This window comes from Strix aluco, chromosome 12, assembly GCF_031877795.1.
Source record: "Strix aluco isolate bStrAlu1 chromosome 12, bStrAlu1.hap1, whole genome shotgun sequence".
In the NCBI taxonomy this organism is placed as follows: domain Eukaryota; kingdom Metazoa; phylum Chordata; class Aves; order Strigiformes; family Strigidae; genus Strix; species Strix aluco.
Genome location: NC_133942.1, coordinates 4,512,853 through 4,527,284, shown reverse-complemented (window position 1 = coordinate 4,527,284; position 14,432 = coordinate 4,512,853). Strand labels below are relative to the sequence as shown.

The window sequence follows — 14,432 nt, the reverse complement described above, 5'->3', positions numbered from 1 at the left end:
CTTTGGGGAGGGGTCGGGGTGTCTCGGGGGGGGTGGGGTGGCAGCAGCGCGGGGCCGCGGCCCTTTAAGGGGCGGGTACGCGGCCAAGCTCCGCCCCCTCCGCTGGTGGGCGGGGCAGCGGCGGCGGGCGGTACGGGCCAATGGGGGCGCGCGCTGGGGGCGGGGCGTAGCGGCGGGTGGCCAATGGGCGGGCGCCGGGCCGCCGCGAGGAGGTTGGGCGCGCGGGGCATGACGGCGCCGGGCAGCGCGGGGCCGCCGCGCAGGTACGGGGCGAGCGGGGGGGGGGGGGGCGGCGCTGCGGGGGCCGCGGGGGTCCCAGGGGGCGGCCGGCAGCCGCGGGGCGCGGCCCTGTGGCCGCCGGGGAGCCCGGTGCCGGCCTTCGGCCTGGCCCTGGCCGAGCGCCGGCGGCGGCGTCGCGCTCTGAGGGGAGCGCGGAAACACCGAGGGGTTTTTTTCCCGCCCCCGCTGAGGGGACGGACCGGCGCGGGGGGTCCCGCCGCTGCCCGGCCCGGGAGCCGCCGGTGCTGAGCGGGAGGGGAGAGGCGGGCTCCGAGCCCGAGCGGAGGCTGCGGACCGGCCCCGGGGGCTGTCCCGGCCGCTCCTCGCCGCGGCCCCCGGCGTGGCTCGGTGCTGGGCGGCGGCCGAGCTCTCCCGGCACGTCATTGTCCCACCGGCGCCGCGAGGGGAGCGAGGCCGGGCTTCCTCCGTGGCGCGGGGCTCTGAGAGCGGCTCCCAGTGAGAACCAGTATCGCGGGTGCTGGGAGCGAGCCCGGGACCTGCTGGGAGCGAGGCCTCGGCTCTCCCGTCGGCCGGGCGGGGGGCCCCGGGGACAGGCGGCTCCCGGCGCGGGAGGGACCCTGGGGGGGGCATCGAGGGAGGCCGCCCGCGGCGCGGGGACCCGGGGGGGGGACACGCAGGGCTCGGTCTGTCCCTCCTCTCCCTGACCTCCTGTCTCTCTCCTGACAGCGCCGCTCGGCACCGGCCGTTCCCCTCCAGCATCCTCGGCGGTGGCTCCGCTCCAGCAGCCAACACACGGGATTGAAATGACCTTGAAAGCCGGGAACAAGGGCAGCTCGCCGGATCCCGCCCGGGCTCGCTCGGGCCGAGGCAGCCCAGCTGCAAGTGCCTCCCTCCGGCTCTGATCCTCGTTTTGTTGTTTTTTTTTTTTTTTTTTTCGGGAGACGAAATCCCTGGCTCGCTCTCTCCTGCCTCCGCCGTGAGCTTCCCCCTCGCTTGTGCCAGCAGCAAGGAAAGGATCCGGTGAAAATCAAGCGCTGTCGGAGGGGCTCCCGCCGGACCGGACGGCTTCCAGGCCGGATCCCAGTGCTGCGTAAGGGAAGGGAGATCCCGAGCTGCGGGGAGGGAGAAGCAACAGGCTTTGCCTGGCACAGCCATGGCCCAGGAGGCAAACCGGGGATCTTGGAGCGGTGGGCAGGGAAGGGGTGTCCGCCTCGGTACGGTGGGTCCGGCAGGTCGACAGCAAAGTTCTCCTTTTGCTGGGAACTCCTGCACCTGCCTGCGCTGCCTCCTCTCAGGGCTCCACGCTCCGACTGTTCTTGTTCTGCTTGTAGCTTGGGACACTCAGGTTGGTGATTTTCTTGCCGGAGCAGCTTCCTGCTAAAGACATTCCTTGAGGAGGGTGATGGCATGAGCTGCTAGAAAGTGTTTTCCTCCCTGTTGCCGGTGCTGGAAGTGGCTCTTGGCAGGGAAACCTCTCTGTTAGCTGCGCCTGGAGCCCAACCTCATCCCGAACCCTGTATCTCCATCCCTGCCACGTCTGGGAACCGGGACAGAGCAAGTTCTGGAGAGGGGAGATGAGGCAGCTGCTGCGATGTCTCTGTTGGGGCTGAGGATGCTCTTCGCAGCCCCCAGACCCTCCCCGGAGCAGCCTGGTGCCAGCGCTGTGTCTGGGAACCATCTGACCCGGGACGTGCCCCTGGTGGGAACCGTAAGAGGGGGAAAAGCAGGACAGGACCAAGCAGCATTTCCAAGTGCTCTCCAGCCTCTGTCTCTTCTTGTTTTAGGGGATTTCTGTGTGTTTGGTGACCTCGGGGGGGCTTTCTCGATGCCCTCGCCCCAAGCAGGGGGTGCCTCTCCCCGTCCCTTGCGCGGTGCCCCTTGGCGTCAGCCCCAGTTAGGGCTAAATCCGCTCACCCGGATTAAGTGGTGCAACTGCTTGGGGATTTAAGGGATGACGTGGGGGAAGCTGGAGCGGGCTGAGCTCTGGAGGGGGAGGCTCCAGAGTGGGTCAGAGCCCCTTTTCCAGCACGAGTTTCAGCTTCAGGGCAGCATGGCATCGCCTGGCAGAGGGTGTTTGTGGCACGGGGTGTACAGGGAATCAGGCAGGGAAAAAGCCTTTTGGTGCGATGCCAAGGGATGTTATTTTGGTGCTTCTTGTCGGTAGAGTCTCCCTTTGTTTCCAGATACATCCTTTAACCTGAGCTTCTAAAAAAATCCCCACAACCTCGGTGTGTTGATCCCGTCCCCGCAATGCTCAGGCTTTGGGGCCATGCAAGCAGCTCGTTTACTTTGCAAACGCCAGCAGCGGGGATCCAGGAGCTGGTTCCCGGCCTCGTCCTAACCGCACGGCACCGGTGACTCGTGTTTGGTTTTCCTGCAGCCCCACGTACATGCTGCATCTTTGGGGAGCATCCCCTGTGCCTCCGGCCAGGATTCAGCCCTGCCCCATTGCATCGGGGCAGTTTCATTTGGACTCCTGAGGCTGCGGGGACACGGGCTCACGCGGTTTTGACTCTCAAGCCGTTTGGGGCCGGCTGTGGGAGTGTGGCAGCCCTGTCCTGGCTCTCCCTGAGTCTGTGGGGGATTATTTCAATGGGTTTCCCTTCGGATGAGCCCCTCAGAGCAGGAGCAGGGTGTGTCTAGGGAAGTACTGGCAGTAAAAGAGCCCCTGTCTGTACGTAGGAAGCAGTTGGATATGGCTTCTCCGCCTGGGCTCTGCCGCACCGCCACAGCATCATCCCTGCGGGCACCGGGATGCGCTCCAGCTCCGCGCTCATCCTGCCTGCGGGCGCTCATCCTGCCCGCTGCCATCCTGCCTGTCCCCCCACCTGCTCTGCCATCACCCCCTGCCCATTCAGCAGAGCTCCTTTCCCTGCAGTCATTTCCTCCCCGTCGGGCCGGTGGCTGTTTGCTGGCTCTGCCGTGCCGGCGGAGCCCCCGGATTGCTGCTCCGGTGTGGGATCGCGCCCCGCTTTGGCTCTCGGTGCCAGAAGCACCGCGGCACATCAATCTCCGGTTGTGGTTTGCTGAGGGCGGGAGCGTCACCTTTCTGGCCTGTTGGGTGATAACCTTCCCTGCGTGGTGCTGGGAGCGTGTTTACTTTACCTGTGGCGGCCGATAAGCGCCTCTGATAAAACTCATGATAGTAAATAACAGGCTTTAACGAGAGGGGAGTGATTGAAGGAGGGAGGTGGTGCCCTCAGCCAGGGCTCTGCCCTGGGAAGATGGTGTTTTGCTGACCTGGAGGAGCAGAGCCTGGCCCTCGCTGGCCGAAATCTGCATCGCCCCAGGGAGTTTCGCAGACCTGTGATTTTTCCCATCCCAACTTCCATCTTTTGAGGAGGAGAGGCTCCACTTTGGAGGGTGTTATCTGAGGCAGCGGGGAGGGAGCTGCCGCTCCTTGGCCACTTGGTTGCGAGCACCAGGGAGTTCCTGGCAAGAAATGCCCTTTTTTTTTTTTCATGTGACTTGAGAAGTAGCAGAAATATTCTAGCTGTCCTTGAGCGGCAGAAATACTAACGTCTCTGTGCAGACTGGGATTGAAGGGAACAGATTTACGGCTCTAAAACGTGTGTCTCCCTTCTTTGCCTTCCCCTCGGGGGCTAACAGGCTTCTCCTTGCAGCACCAAGCCGATGCATGAAAAAGCAGCTCCCCTGAAGAGCCCCGAGCCCATGCACAGCCGTGAGAAACTGGAGGCATCCCACAAGGAAAAGAGTTTGGATTCCCTCGATGGCAGGTGAGGGGCAGCGTCCCGGGATCTACGGTGGAGTATTTGCTCTTTTTTCCTCCTGTTGTGACCTCCTGCAGCATCCCTGCTGCCTCCGAGCCCCCGAATGCAACCCACCAGCTAGGGGTGGGCACAGAGGGTCCTCTCTTTGTTTTCCCCCTCAAATATTGGGTCTGTAAAAGCAGGGAGGGGAGAGGGGTTTGGGGAAGGGGACCGGTGTTCCTGCTGCTGAGGCTGTTGGGAGGATTTCACTGTCTGCGGTTTCTCCCTTCATCTGTGTGACGGATGCCCCTGGCACGGCCAGAGTCGAGTCCGTCCTCCCACCCGGGTGCGTTCCCAAATTCCCGTTTGTGCTTTCCCTGGAGAAACCTTGATCTGGCCAAAGCTGCCCATCGCCAGCTCCTAACGTGTCCCAGGCTGCTACCGGGGGCAGCTCTGGGCTCCTTCCCCCCCACACTGGGGTGTGTTTTGGGCACGGGCACCCCGGTGCTGGTGCCTCCGCCGGCTCACCGTCAGCCCGATGCCAGAGATCAGCCTTCTGCAGTCGTTCTTTAACATCAGCAACGCTCGATGCTGTGATAAATCACCGAGACATCCGAAATGTGGCTTCCTGGGGTCTCTCTTCCATCCTCCGTGTCTTGCCCGTGTCTCTTCTTGCAGCACGTGTTTTGGGCAGCAGGTGAGAGACCTGGGGCTCTTCACTTACCTGATTATTATTATTTTTCCTTCCAGCCTCCACTTGAATGAAGCCCTGAAGGATGAAGACATCAAGAAATGCCACCGGGAAGTGGTAAGTCTTCGGCTTCATGAGCAAATGGGCTGGTTTGTTGTAGCCTGACTTTGGCCATTTGCCACAGAGGAGCCTGCCTGGGGTCTCAAATGTGGGCTGTGGGAGCTGGAGGCGAAGCTGCAGCCGCTCCTGGTGTAGGGCACAGGCCCCTGCCTGTATTTTCAGGGGACCTGATGACAGTTTTGTGTGGCCCGTGATCCACCTTGCAAACGCTTTTTTGGGATTTTCCATCCAGAGCAAAGGAGAAAGTGGAAATCTTGACTGCAGGCAGCTCAGTTCCCATCCATTTGCACCTTTCTGGTTCTTCAAATTGTGCCCAAAGTAGAGCTTTTGGGTCCATCTACAAATAAGAGATGTTTTGGAAGAGGAAGGAGCGGAGGGAGAAGGCATTTTGCCTTTCTCCATGAAAAAGATAGAGGAAAAAACCATTTTGCTGATTATTCAGAGGCGTCTGGGGGGGTTACTAGATGGCAACAGGTTTGTACTGGGACCAGGGGGTGTTTGTTGACCTGCAGGCCAAGACAGCCCGGAGGTGGCTTGGAGGCGATGCCACAATCCCCTCTGTGTCCCCCCATATCTCCCTGTGTTCCCCTGAAACGCTCCCACCGACACCCGCCAGCATCCCGGCATCTCTCCGGGAGGTGTCTAAGCCAACCCCAGGTGATGCTGAGCCTTAATCCTCTTAGGGCCCAGCTCATCCGGTGACAAGGTGCATGGAGCAAAGGTGACCTTGTCACTGCGGGCAGGAGGGCTCTGCCTGCAGTGCTGCCTGCAAACCAGCCTCGCTGCCCCGGGGCCCTTCGAGCTGTGCTGGACCTCTCCGCATCCTGGCGAAGCATCTCGTCCCTTGGATTTCGGGGGGCAGCCGTCACCACCACGGGGACAGCCGCGTCCCTGGGGAGCACCCCGAGGTCCGGGGTGCTGCCTTCTCCGGGGCAGGGGGCACAAATCTGCCTGCGCTGCCTTACAGGACTAATTGAGCAGATTTAATGCAAAGCGTTGACCTGCTTTGGAGCCTTTAACTTATATACAGAATTATTTAAAGGCGAACCTGCTGAGCCTTCCTCCGTGGCTGCTGGCAGGCTTTGAAGAGGCACCGGGAATATAAATAGCTGGATGGCGCGGCGCGATGGGTGCAAAGCAAGTGTTGTCACCGTGCCCCGAATAAGGGAAGAGCTTGAGGAGGAGGAGAGAAACCGCTGGGCAAAATAAATTGCCTGCGGACGAGCCCGGAAGAAAACCGGCTCCTCGCAGAGGCTCAGCAGCCTCCTTAGATATTGGGAGAAATGTTTGTTTGGGAGGATGGCACAGCGTTTGCTGGCTGCTGGATCGTCCGACCCTCCTCTAGCCCTTCGTCTCCACTGTCCCCAGCCCGGTGGGACCCCCCTGCGCCAGTCCCGGGTGCGGAGAGAGGAAGATTTTTTTGCAGGAGGGTGGTTTGGTTTTTTTTTTTTTTTTTTTGGGGTCTCTTTATCAGCAAGGTCACTGGATAACTTTACTTTGCTTATTTTCAGGCCGCTAGCAAGTACAACTCCCAGTACCACAAGCTGTTCAAGGACATCCCGACGGAGGAGAGCGTGCTGAAAGGTGGGTGGCATGGCAAGGGATGGGCACGGGGGCGGCAGGATCTGGCACGCGGTCTGCCATGCCCCTCTCTCTGCGTTGCAGTTTGCTCCTGCGCGCTCCAGAGAGACATCCTCATCCAGGGAAGGCTTTACATCTCCCCCAACTGGCTCTGCTTCTACGCAAACCTTTTCGGGAAGGACATCAAGGTAACGGGGGCCAGCTCACCCCGGTCCTGTAGGGCTTGTAGCCCAGGCTTAACCCCTCCCGCACCCAAATACCACCAAAATCGCTGTCAAAAGCCTCCGATGCGAAGGGGAGCACAGCTGTGCTTTCCCCTCTCATCACCTGCAGCATCTGCCTGGGGAAACCAAATATTGGTTTGGTTTAAAATTCCCTGATGCAAAACCTCCTACAAGCTGCAACAGCGTTTGGAGGAAGATCAAAGGGCTGGGGGGGGTGTTGGGGGTGGTGCAGATTTGAATCTCTCTTGGCTTTTCTTCTTGATTTACAATCTGATGTTTCCCCGTTAGTCTTGGGGCTGATGGGGATCTCGGGGAGAGACAACTTCCTTTAAAACTGGGCTGAAGAACTGAATTATTTATATCAGCCACTTTAAACAAATGTCTGATGGAAATACAGGGTTTCAATGAAGTTATCCTGCCATAAATTACATCCTGCCTTATTTTTAGCACTCCCCGAGCTTGCAGGGGGGCTCTTGTGATGGGTCTTAGAGAGACTCACTGGACGGTGTTTTCCCTGTGTCCTCGCTGTTTTGATTAAGTAGAAACCACCTCTGAGTTAAGATTAATGGGGGGGGGGGGGGTGCCGTGGCCTTTAATAAAAGCCAAGCTGTCTCTGGGAAGTGCTGAATTCCGCGTCACTGCCCTGCTTGGGGCATAATTACGATGCGTGTTAAATCTCTGCCTTGCAAAAGAAGCTCCCTGAGCTCGTGCTGTGCCCGTCCCTGCCCGTCCCCGTGTCTTTTTGCCCTCCAGGTTGTCATCCCGGTGGTCTCCGTACAGCTGATAAAAAAGCACAAGACCGCTCGGCTGCTGCCCAACGGCTTGGCCATCACCACCAACGCCAGCAGAAAGGTAACGCCGGCGGTTTGAGAGCAGGGAACGAAGCGATTCCCATCCCTGGCTGAAAGGGTGGGCCGGCTGGGAGGCGAGCACTGCTCCCTGTGCTGGCAGCCAGCCGGGGCAAACACCGCAGCTTTGCTTTGCTTTCTGAATTTCACTTTGTTTCTGGGTGAAGCAAAGCCCAAGTGAAATTTGGCCGAGCCTGACAAATCCCTGCCAGGCTCAAATAAAACCTTTAAACTCCTTTAACGCAAGCAGGGGAAGGGTTTGGGCCAGTGTTCAACCCAAGCTGGCACAAAACTTGGTTAAGGGGCTGAATTTCCAGCTTTTAAATCACGTTGTCGGCCGCAGTGAGCCGACGTAGTCCTGCTCGGTGCGTCTGAGTCCTCGCCTGCCCGGGGGGCTGCTGGCAGCAGCGTGCCTTGCCTGGGAGGGGGTTATTCCTGTGGGATTTTGGGAGGGGGTGGCACAAGGCGGGATTTGGGCGTTTGAAGCGATCTGGTGGCTCTGTGCGTCGTGTAGGCTCTGCATCGGGCAAGGCGAGCGCTGCCCCGATCCGTGGGGATGTTTTCTGTTGCTCCCGGCCCCGTTTGCTGCTGCATCCCTCTGGGCTGAGCACGGGAGGCCTCGTGGGAACAACAGCTGAGCAAAACGCCCCAAAAAAATCCAGGTCCAGGTGTTAACAGGCTGCAAAAATAACAGCAGGGAAACTCTGCAGGGAGATGCCTGCAGGGGGGACACGGCGCCCGCCCGAAGGAGGGGAGATTCAAGGGCAGGACGTCTCTGCCTGTCCCCTGCCTGTGGAGAACTGCACTCGGGATGGGGGGGAGCCTCTCCCAGCAGCTTCTCTCATTCTCTCACAGTACATCTTCGTGTCCCTCATCTCCCGCGACAGCGTCTACGATGTCCTGAGGAGAGTCTGCACACACCTGCAGGTACCCTCCACCCCGTGTCAGATGGCGTTTCGATGGCCGCAGGGCTCTGCGCTCACCCCCCGGGCTGCGTTTCGGGGAGCAGAGCTCTTCACCGCCTCGAAGGCTTTGGACTGCTCCCTAAGCCCTCCCTGGTGCCCTGCTGCCTCTTCCCAGCATCCTCGCTCTGCAGCAAGGGACAGGAAGAAGGGCAGGAGCCGTGCCCTGGGCACGTCCTGTCCCCGGGAGCCACTGCTGGCCTTTTCTGGGACACGGATGACGGAAGCAGAGCCCGGAGTTTCTGCTCTCTCCCAGGGCGTGTATATGAATTATTTATAATCTGGTAGTAATACTAGTTCTGCCACTCTGCAGATCGCTGCCTTTTCCCCAGATCTCAAGTTTTAGGGGGAGGAAAAATGGTACAAAGTCAAAAAAACATTTGAACTATAAAGTCTTAAGTGGGGAAGACATCCATCAGCCCTTGAGCTGGAGAGGAGGATTGTGGGGACCTCTTCTTCTCCCTGCCTTTGAAGCACGTGGGAAGTGGTGCCGAAGCCCTTCCCCACCCAGAAGGGTGTCTGCCAGCTGTACCGGGACGGCAATTTGGGTGACTCAGTCCCATTGCTAAACTGTGGAATTTATTCTTTGAAACGTGCTGGGCTCTGCCCAGATATTCCCTTTATTTCCCCCCCTGATGGTTTATCCCTTCTGCCAGGAGCTGAGGCCGGCACAGGAGCCCTCGGCTCAGCCATGGCCCTGTAAGGTTTTTGGTGATGGGAAGCAGTGATGCAGTGCCCCATCCTCGGCCAGATGCTGTTCTTCGTCCCCAAGATCCCTGTGCTTGCAAGTTTTAAGCAGCTGCTCTTTGTAGACTCATCAGAAAAGTCAAAATGAAATTTTCTGGCTCAGGTTGAAGCAGAGAGAGGTGGCACTATAACACCCATTTCTTTCTCCCCTCCAGGTTTCCAGTAAGAAGAGCTTGAGTTTGAAGGAGCTGACAGAGGAGCCTGACGCCGTGTCGCTGGTGAGGGTCAGGGCAGCTCTGGGAGAGGGAAGGACCCTCGTGAACTCACGCTGCGGGCAGGAGAGCGTCCGCCTGTTCCCCTCGGGGTGTTTAATGCCTTCCCGGTGTGCTGAGGTTTGGCCGGCAGCCGCTGGCAGGGCGCAGTCGGTCCTTTCCCCTTGCTGCCAACAAAGGTTGCGTGAGGATGCGGCCGTCCCCTTCCTAGCTCGTCCTCTGGGATCCTCATACCCTGACTTGGCAGAAATGGACGGGTCAAGAGGATGATTTGGAAAATCTGGGGCTGAGCACAAGCTGATGGCTCGGCCAGTTGGTCTTGGGGGTCCATTTATAGGTGGAAAAACTTCAGAGCTCTGCGCCCACCAGCTGATGCTGTTTGTAGCCGTGAACATGGATAATGGGCTGGAAATGTGGTTGAATTATCTAGAAACCTGTGGGATGAGTGGGATGGCTCATAGCCGGGAGGTTGGAGAGGGAAGAGCCTGCTGGACCGCGTGTGACCGAGGGGGCACGAGGGGCTGATTCCTGCCACCTTTGGAGCACGGCAGGGCTTGGCTCTGCCCGCAGTGGCTGTGTCCCCAGCGACAGGATGTGTCCTCTCTGTGAAACATGCCCATCCCTGTCTCGGCTCCATCACGAAGCCGTTGGTGTGTGGCCGTGCTGGGCTGTACGGGGACACTGAGCAGGGTGTCCTCCGTGGGCTGGTGGCCCTGTCATCAGGTTGGGTGCAGGAGGTGACAATTGGGGTGGCCCTTGTGGGCCAGTGGCCATGCACGCTGGACCAGGAGGTGACAAGTGGGATGTCCCGCATGGTCTGGTGGCATGGCAGGGGTTGAAGGCACTTTTCAAGGGCTGGATCAGGAGCGATCCAGGCTGGCAGCATCTCGTGGTGCTTCTGAGGGATGTGGCCCTTCAGCAGCTCCAGTCCTGGGGGCACTCGGGTGGAGGATCCCCTCTCATGGGCAGGTCCTTCCTATGGCAGTAGGAACTGGTGTCCCCACGGGGTCATCGTGGAGGACCAGCACCCCCTGAGGATGATGTTTTGGCTGTGCTGGTGCTCGATGGAGATGCCGTAGGATTCAAGGCTGAATCTGGCCCCACCGTGTCCTCGGCACTGCTGGTTTCATGGGAGAAACCGCTGCTGGTGGCACCGCTCACCTGGGGCTGTTCCTGCAGGAGGTGATCGTCCCCGAGGGCAAGTGGAGGAAGGTGTCACCTGCCTCGCTGTCACTGTCACTGCCAGACACCGACTACCAGTGCATCCACCGGACCTCTGTCAGCAGCCTGAATGCCAAGGAGAGCTCCTTCACCTCTGAGGAGCCCCTGGTTTCGGGTGAGGGCTGCGTCTGACCCAGCGACGTGGGTTTATGCCCTGACCTGCACGTGGTGCTGGGTGTAAACCTCTGTAAATACATGTTCATCCCTTGTCCACTCGTGGAGGGGATTTCTGCCTTGCAGACGAGCAGGGTTGAGGCTGGGAGTTGGTGATGGGGTCCTGGGGATGGGATGGGGTCTCCTGGCTGCGGGGTCTGAGCCCTCAGCGTGTGCCTGTAACACCGTGCAGGCAGCATTAGCCCACGAGGGAGGAATATATGATGCTTGAAGGCTCCTAGTTGCCAGAGGAGCACAAGAATCTGCCCAGTGTTGCCGTGCTGCTGACTTTGGGCTTGCATTTCAGAAAGTGCAATAAACACCGAGGAGGAGCTGGAGGTGGAGCAGAGCTGCGTGGCGGAGCTGAGACCCTCCGACTACCAGCTCCTGAAGATCTTCATTGTACTGTAAGTGTGCCGAGGGTGGCCATGGTGTGGGGAGGCCGGGGGCACGCCAGGAACGTCCGTCTCAACCACGCTTGTGCTTGTTCCTCTGCTCCCAGCATCTGCCTCCTGGTCGTGTCCTCGTCGTACCTGGCGTTTCGCATCTTCCGTCTGGAGCAGCAGCTCTGCTCTCTGAACCGGGACTACCTCTCCCGTGGGCACAGGAGGTGAGGGACCCTCGGGGACACTTTTGCTGGTGGGTCACACCGTGAGTGAAGGACCTGAGGGATGTGTGTAAAGAGCGATGGCTCCGTGACATGTCCCAGGGACGCTCTGTCCCTTATCCTGTGCCTGCTGTTGGGATGGCTTGAGGGCAGACTCCAAGGGGCCGTCCCCATGCAGTAGATGATCCCATCAACTGCTGGTTTGAGCCATCGGGGAAAGGTCTGCTGTCCCTGTGACTTTCAGCCCTTGGCAAAAGGTTTGGGGCTGGTTCCCCAGTTGCAGGAAGCACCGGGGCATCTCAGTGGAGCTGGGCTATGCCCTGGGGCTAATGCAACTGTTGGCATCAGCAAGGGATGGACAGGCGTGGGTTCCCCTGGCTTGGGGACATCGGGGGGGCCTGGGCACCAGGCTGGGGTACGCTGCCTCTGTGGCCACTCGCCCTGTTACCCAACTCTCTGCTTGCAGGTGACCGTTACCCCAGCGCTGGCTGAGGACAGAGGCCGAGACGGTGGCACCCTGTGTACGGATCCCGGTGTGACGTCCTCCTGGCCGTGGCTATTGCGAATGGCCCGGCTTTCCCTCGGCCAGTAAAATGGGACCAACTATCTTCTCTCTTCCTACTGGCACCTGTTCCCGGTGGGACTACCTGGCCGGCTCACGGCCACCGGTGCCAACTCCCCGTCCCACTGGAAACCTGTTTTCTCCCCGGGATGCTGCTGCACCGTAGCACCAGACGATGGCTCGGGGCTGCCGAGCGGTTGGACCTCCCCTTAGGACTTGCTGCTAAAATGGGTGCCGGTTTTTATTCCAGACTTGGGTTTTTCTTATGAAAAGATGACCTTAGGCTCACCGGGAACCCCCAAAAAATGTGCACGAGTTGCTGCTGCTGCTCTGGGTGAAGTCGGCAGCGGCTCTGGGCTGAACCCGCCTGTTCGTCCCCGTCTCGGTACCCCCGGGGCTGCGGCCAGAGGAATGGCCCCAACCTGGGGGGCTGCAGGGACTGGGAGAAAGGGGCCACTGGTCCTGTGGGGCATCATCTATCCCAGCACCCAACGGTGGGGGTACAATCCAGGGCCCCCCCCAGTTCTGCTGGGCTCCTTAGCGGCCCCCAGCCCTTCCCTCTTGGAGCACAGGGCCACCTTGGGGTGTGCATGTGTGTGTGTCCTGCAAAGCACTTTAGGGTCCCCCAGACCAGGTGTCCTTGCTGGGGACCGCACCTGGCAACGGTGCCGGACCAAGGCTTCGTTAGCACCGCTCACCTCGTTAAGATGTCCTGAAAGGAGCCCGCGGCTGGCACCAGTGACCCTCCTGGATGGCAGCGTGACTGTGCCCTGGTTCGTGTTAACCCCATCACCGTGCGGAGCTGAGTGCCGCAGGATTTGTCCTGCAGGATTTGTCCTGCAGCCTCCCCTGGGAGCACGCTGGGGCAGCAGGTGATACCTGTGTGATTCCTTTTGTTTTTCTTTCCTATTTTTTGGGAACTACAAGTGCTGATGGGGCCAAATCCCTGTGCCCTGGAGAAGCGAGCTTGCTGCTCGCTCCGGGCTCGGAACGGCTTTTAAATGAAAATAAAACCAGGATTTTCTAGCATGTCGCTGTCTGCTGCCAGCATCCTTGCAGCAGTGCCAGGCTGCAAGCCCCAAAACAGGGTACCCCAGAATCTGCGCTGTCCCAGTGCCCCTTCGCTGGCTGCGTCCTCAGAACGTGGATTACAGGGGGACAGCCCTGTCATCGTGCAGGCTTGGGGATACCAAGCTGGGGGTGCAGCCCTGACGGGCGGGGGGGGGCCAGCGTGGCTTTTAGGGGACACCCAGGGCCAGGGATGCTCAGGGTGTAGGCGATGGAGAAGTTTTTTCACTAGATGGCAGCAGAGACCGTGCGATGTGACACTCGAGCTGGTGGCAGGGCCACCCTGGGGACAGCGGATGCTCCATCCTGCTGGGGTGGACGGGGTGAGCCTTTCTCCTCCTCCTCCTCCTCTCTGAGCATCTGTAACCCAAATCCTCCCTGCTAGCCTGCCCCACGCAGCAAAACGCATGAAAATGGCCCAACTTGAAAGCCACAGCGGAGGCGGTGTTGGCAAAGTGGGGACTAGGGTGGTGTCACCTCATTTTTTCAGGAGATTTAGCACCCTGGGGTGGTCCATTGTTCGGCCACGTTTCTGGCTAAACTGTTGAAGCTGCTTCATCAAAGCCCTGGTGTTACGGGGCTGTCAGAGCCTTTGCTTTTGCGGGTGACCTGGCAGATGAAAGGTGCCATCCTGCTGCCACCCTGTCCCTGCTGGGGCCTCACCCAGTTCATTTTCCTGGTGCGGCGGCTGAAATGGATTTGAAGGAGTTTGGGGGTGGTTTTTTTCTAAAAACAAATAGGTGCTCAATGGGTTCAACCTCAAAGTGGGACTTACGGCCCCAAAAATGAGGTTTAGCGATTTAGGACTGGGGTTTTTTTGGTCTTGTGTGCCCAGCCTGGTGGTTTTTGGGTGCTCCGCAACACCTGATACAAAGCAAGTACCTGAGGTCCCTTGTCCCCAGTGCCCGGGCCAGGTGTGTGATGGGGGTGATGGCCACCTTGGCTCTTCTTGGGGCTCTTTGGTTAAAACCAGCGGTGGGACAACCCATGGGTGCAGTTGGCTGATGTGGAGGAGATTTGGAGGAGCCCCGGGACGCACCCCTGGTGTGGTTTGGGGGTGTCCCTGCTGCTGGGAGCCAGTTGCAAGGCTCCAGTTTTGTTTTCCAGCTGCTGTTTGCCTGCCTGGTCAGTGCCTGTTTGCTCTCCCGGTGACGCCCTGCTTGAGCTTATTTGCTTTTCTTTGTGTAAAGAAATGCCACGTAAAAGCCTTGGGTGCAGGAAATGTCCCCTGGGTGCTCACCTTGCTGGCTCTGGCAGCACTGCCCTGTCCCTTGGGGACAGGGACAAGGAGCACAGGGCACCCACCAGACAAGCACAGCCCCTGCCCTCATGTCCCCCTCCTGCTCCCCCAGTTGCACCCACCATCCTGCCTTCCTACCTGTGCTCCTCCCCAGCCCAAATCAACCCCTAAAAACAGGATTAGGAGATTAAATCAGCTTCTACAGCCGCCTTGCTATCACACAAGGCGTGGCGGGAGTTGTCCCCG

At 59.5% G+C, this 14,432-nt stretch overlaps 1 protein-coding gene across 6 annotated transcripts; it reads left to right on the top strand.

The window, feature by feature from the left end:
• Window positions 1-186: 186 nt before the first annotated feature.
• On the top strand, window positions 187-12,907 carry GRAMD2A (GRAM domain containing 2A). Of its 6 annotated transcripts, none has more exons than XM_074837229.1 (13): window positions 187-263; window positions 967-1,330; window positions 3,864-3,977; window positions 4,701-4,758; window positions 6,273-6,345; window positions 6,427-6,530; window positions 7,320-7,418; window positions 8,270-8,341; window positions 9,279-9,341; window positions 10,515-10,671; window positions 11,017-11,116; window positions 11,212-11,319; window positions 11,783-12,907. In XM_074837229.1, exons 3-13 carry the CDS (start codon window positions 3,874-3,876, stop codon window positions 11,784-11,786), a joined length of 942 nt encoding a protein of 313 aa, XP_074693330.1. In that variant the 5' UTR covers window positions 187-263; window positions 967-1,330; window positions 3,864-3,873; the 3' UTR covers window positions 11,787-12,907. The 6 variants fall into 6 exon arrangements, with proteins under 6 accessions (XP_074693330.1, XP_074693327.1, XP_074693331.1 ...); XM_074837226.1 differs by having other exon boundaries at window positions 3,850-3,977; XM_074837228.1 differs by lacking the exon at window positions 187-263 and adding an exon at window positions 382-735 and having other exon boundaries at window positions 3,850-3,977.
• Window positions 12,908-14,432: the final 1,525 nt, after the last annotated feature.